Source organism: Trypanosoma rangeli, assembly GCF_003719475.1.
Source record: "Trypanosoma rangeli strain AM80 chromosome Unknown Tra_15.4_contig_00133, whole genome shotgun sequence".
Lineage (NCBI taxonomy): Eukaryota > Euglenozoa > Kinetoplastea > Trypanosomatida > Trypanosomatidae > Trypanosoma > Trypanosoma rangeli.
This window is the reverse complement of record NW_021705877.1, coordinates 2,020-5,918: the sequence shown is the minus strand read 5'-3', so window position 1 is coordinate 5,918 and position 3,899 is coordinate 2,020. Positions and strand designations below refer to the sequence as shown.

Below are 3,899 nucleotides of genomic sequence, written 5' to 3'. Positions count from 1 at the left end.
GAGGAGCTGAAGAAGCTGAACAAGAACAAGAAGCTGGTGAAGAAGATGTGCAACCAGTACGACGCATTCCTCTGCTCTGAGTCGATCATCAAGCTGGTGCCGCGTCTCGTGGGGCCGCACATGCATCGTATGGGCAAGTTCCCCACCGTCTGCGCCATGAGCGAGAGCCTACCGGAGAAGGTGGTGGAGCTGCAGTCGACGGTGAAGTTCCAGCTGAAGAAGGTGCTTTGCCTCGGCACCTGCGTCGGGCATGTGGAGATGACGGAGGACCAGGTGCGCCAGAACACCGTCATGGCGATCAACTTCCTCGTCTCGCTGCTCAAGAAGAACTGGCAGAACCTCAAGTCGGCGTACATCAAGTCCACGATGGGGAAGCCGCAGCGCATCTACTAAATCCGCGGGTAGCAAAACCCATGATATAAAGGGATGGGTGAACAGAACGAAGAGTGAGGGATGAAAGGTTGTGAGTGTGTGGCAGTTTGTTGGAAAATAGGTTTAGGCGAGACGAAGTTGTGGCCAAACGAGGGAATGCTCCTAACAAGACAAAATGGAGAACCGAGGAAAGGAGGGTGAGGGGTCTGGGGATATGGAGCGTTCTTCATTGTATGTGTGTGTTCTCCAATAAATTCCCCCGTTTTTTCCCCCTTTCCGCCTCATTTTCTCGTTTTCTCTTATTCCCGTCCTACTCGTAAGTGCTTCTTTTTTCGGGTTTCTTCCGTCCATTCCTTACGGGCTCTTGCCGGAGGCGCGACTTGCATTTTACAGGGCGTGCCAGACGGGGGGTGCAGCATCATTTGTTTCATTTTTTTTTTCATTTTTTTCTTAAAAAATAAAACTACTTTCTAACATGCGAGAAATTTTTTTTTAAAAAAAATGAACGTAGTGGCAGTGCCAGTGCAATGCGGAACAGTGGCGGTGGGATCAACTGCCGCATGGCACGTGTGTCTCCGTGTGTGGGTGTGTGTTTGTTGCCCATGATGCCTGCTCCTGCCCTTTTTTTTTTCTCTCGTGGGCGTGTTTCGGTCTTTGTCTCCTCACGTCATCACACAAAGGGGAGGCGGAAGGAAGACGTGAAAAAGAAACAAAAAAAAGGCGAAAGTAAAAGTGCGGTGTGGTCGCTGGCTTTTTTTGCTGGTGGTTTTCTTAGGCCATGAGTTTTGCACCGCCCCGGAAGCAGCTGGCGAGTGCAGCGACGGCAGCGTCATATTCCGGCAGACGTCGGTCAGGGTATGTAACTGAGTCTCCCTCTGCTGCTTCTCCCCGGAGTCGTGTGACATCGATTTACCACGCCCCACCGCACGAGGCGGTAAAGGAGCAAATGCGGCGGTACGCGCAAAGTATCTGCAGGCGACAGGCGCCGCCTGATGGCGTTACCGTTTCAACGTCTCACTTTCCGCGTGGTGGCACCAAACGCGGAGCAGGGATGGCTCCGACGGGACGACAGGGTGGTTTACTATCACCGCGCAATCGCGTCAGGATAGCCGAACGGAGCGGTGATGTGCTGAGTTCATCGCCCTGCGAGTTTAGTGAACCGTGCCTAGACGCGTCCAGAATTCGGGGTACAGATGAGAAAATGAAAGTGAAGCGTTTGCCGTTTTATTCTAATGGTGCCGACTCGCCAAGGCATTGGTGTTCTTACACTAGTGCAAATGGTAGTCATCTTCATCAGCACCCTGCTACTTCTCCCACAACAGACGACGTTGCCAGCGACGAGCACGTAAGCAATCCATATATTCTTTCTGTGCTGCGGGGCGCGGAGCAGCGCTGGGCTCCACCCTTCTTGGTTCATCCTTCTATCAACGACCAATGCCGCTGTCAAAGCCTTGACCATTACAACACGGGACAATCACCGTATCTTTCTCGCCGAGAGTTAATGCGTGAGTGGAAAAGGAGAATAAACGGAAGTCCAATCAATGGATTCTTACAGGCTCCTGCTGCTCACAAGAGTAAAAGCGATGGTGGTAAATATGGTGGGGTGGAAGATGAAATAAAACAACTACATTCTGTCGATAGCCCAGGAGGGGAAAGCGCAGCAGATTTAGCTCGACTCCATATGACTTATGCCCCGGCATCGATGCCTCCATTTTCGTTGGGTGTGGAGGGAGCAATGAAAAGTCATGCGGGAGGTTATGACAAGGCGTGGGGAAGCTACACACGCTCCCCAGAAGGAAAAGAGGGAGTTGAGGGGATTGTTGTGGCTCTGCCACACCGTGGTGTTGAAGCAAAAGCCCGAGAATTCAAAATGGCAGACACTGCCAGCGTCAAATTAACATTTTTAGATGATGACGTCGTTGAAGACACTCGGGCGTACCTCTACGCCCCGCTGATAAGTGGTGCTACTCCCTTGGCGAGGAAGGCACATGGCTGTTCTTCACCTTTGGAGTTGCGGGCAGGTTCCGGGCCTGCGGGTTTTCACGAGGACGACAGTGGTGATGTGCTTCATTGTGTTGGAGATGCAAACAGGGCTCAAGAATCACACCTGACGCTCAAACATGAAACAGGTTCTCTTCTCACGGCAGCTAATAACGTCCTCCTGCACCAGCAGGGCATGAATTCAGGGATGGAGCAGACGTCTTTTGATGCCTCTCTCTGTCGTCCTTGGAGCAGTACCACCACGAACTACCTTATTGCACCGGAGACAGTGATTGTAGATACCTCGGGTGCGGCATGGGTGGCGACGCTAGTTAGCGCCGCTGAGGCAATAGCTTCATGAACACCTTTTAACTCCAAGTGTGAGTGTTATTAAAGTTAGTCGTTCTTTTTGTCCTGCAACGGAGTGTTCAGGCATTTTTGAAACAACTCACAGTAGTGTAAATGCATCCAAACTTTGGTGGCACTATCACTTTCTCCTGGGGTAGTAAAACAAAAACAAAAAAAAAGCATTACTTGTTATCGCAGTATGGGCTGTGAGCAAACATCGTGTTCTTCATGAAAGAGAAGTCCAAATTTGTTTGTGTACAGTTAACACAATTTATTTTCACATGACTTTCAACTGCGACATCACCTGCTAAATATCACCACCCACTCCTACCATCCTACCCATCTTGGGGTTGCCTGCCCCTCTTCACCTTTTTTTGTTTTCCTTTCTCACTCAAAAAAAATTCTTAGACTAAGGATAACGTTGTACCTTTAAGCGAGACCACGAACAAGGAAGCTATTTTTTTTTTACCTTATTCATTATCCAAAGAGAAAAACGTTATTATTTTTTCTTTTTAGTTTACTTTGAAAAATGACAGAACATAATACTTCTTCCAACATGGTATCACCGGCTCAGTTAGGCGAGTACATTGTTGGTAAAAAGATTGGTGCCGGCAGCTTCTCCACGGTTCGGCTGTGCACGGACGCACAAAGTCGAAAATGGGCAGTGAAGATCATTGATAAGGCCCGTTTAAAGCATGAGCACATGGAGAACCAGATGCTGCGGGAGGTGGCTGTAATGCGATCACTTAAACATGAAAACATCATCGATCTTCGCGACGTTTTGGAATCCGAGAATCACTATTATCTGGTGCTGGAGTATGTACCGGGTGGTGAGCTGTTCGATAAGATTGTCAAGGCGAAACGCTTTGATGAGTCTACTGCGAGGCACTATTTTCACCAACTCATCGCTGGGGTGCACTACTGCCACAGCCGTGGTTTTGCCCACCGTGATTTGAAGCCGGAAAACATGTTGCTTGACGCGAACGGAACTCTGAAGATCTCTGATTTTGGCCTCAGCAACCGGCAGCAGGACTTTTTGCTTGAGACAGTGTGTGGGACGCCCAACTATGTCGCACCGGAGGTTTTGATGGAGCGAGGCTACAATGGGATGTCGGCCGACATATGGAGCTGTGGCGTTGTACTGTACGTGATGCTTGCCGGACGCCTTTCCTTTGAGGATCGCACCATGAACGCGTTGC

At 49.8% G+C, this 3,899-nt stretch overlaps 3 protein-coding genes across 3 annotated transcripts in view, besides 1 other annotated feature; all 3 read left to right on the top strand.

The window, feature by feature from the left end:
- TraAM80_04513 (60S ribosomal protein L10a) lies at window positions 1-393 on the top strand (the record flags this gene model as incomplete). Its single annotated transcript, XM_029381439.1, has 1 exon — window positions 1-393. A coding segment is annotated over one exon (393 nt), but the record flags the coding sequence as incomplete, so codon positions are not given.
- A 546-nt stretch (window positions 394-939) lies between these two features.
- Window positions 940-969: a microsatellite.
- A 181-nt stretch (window positions 970-1,150) lies between these two features.
- TraAM80_04512 (uncharacterized protein) lies at window positions 1,151-2,713 on the top strand (the record flags this gene model as incomplete). Its single annotated transcript, XM_029381438.1, has 1 exon — window positions 1,151-2,713. One exon carries the CDS (start codon window positions 1,151-1,153, stop codon window positions 2,711-2,713), a length of 1,563 nt encoding a protein of 520 aa, XP_029238702.1.
- A 543-nt stretch (window positions 2,714-3,256) lies between these two features.
- TraAM80_04511 (putative serine/threonine protein kinase) overlaps window positions 3,257-3,899 on the top strand; it is a gene marked incomplete at both ends in the record, with an annotated part of 672 nt that continues 29 nt past the window's right edge. The window contains one exon of the mRNA XM_029381437.1: window positions 3,257-3,899. This exon is cut by the window's right edge and continues 29 nt beyond it. Coding sequence (XP_029238701.1) covers window positions 3,257-3,899 — 643 coding nt within the window.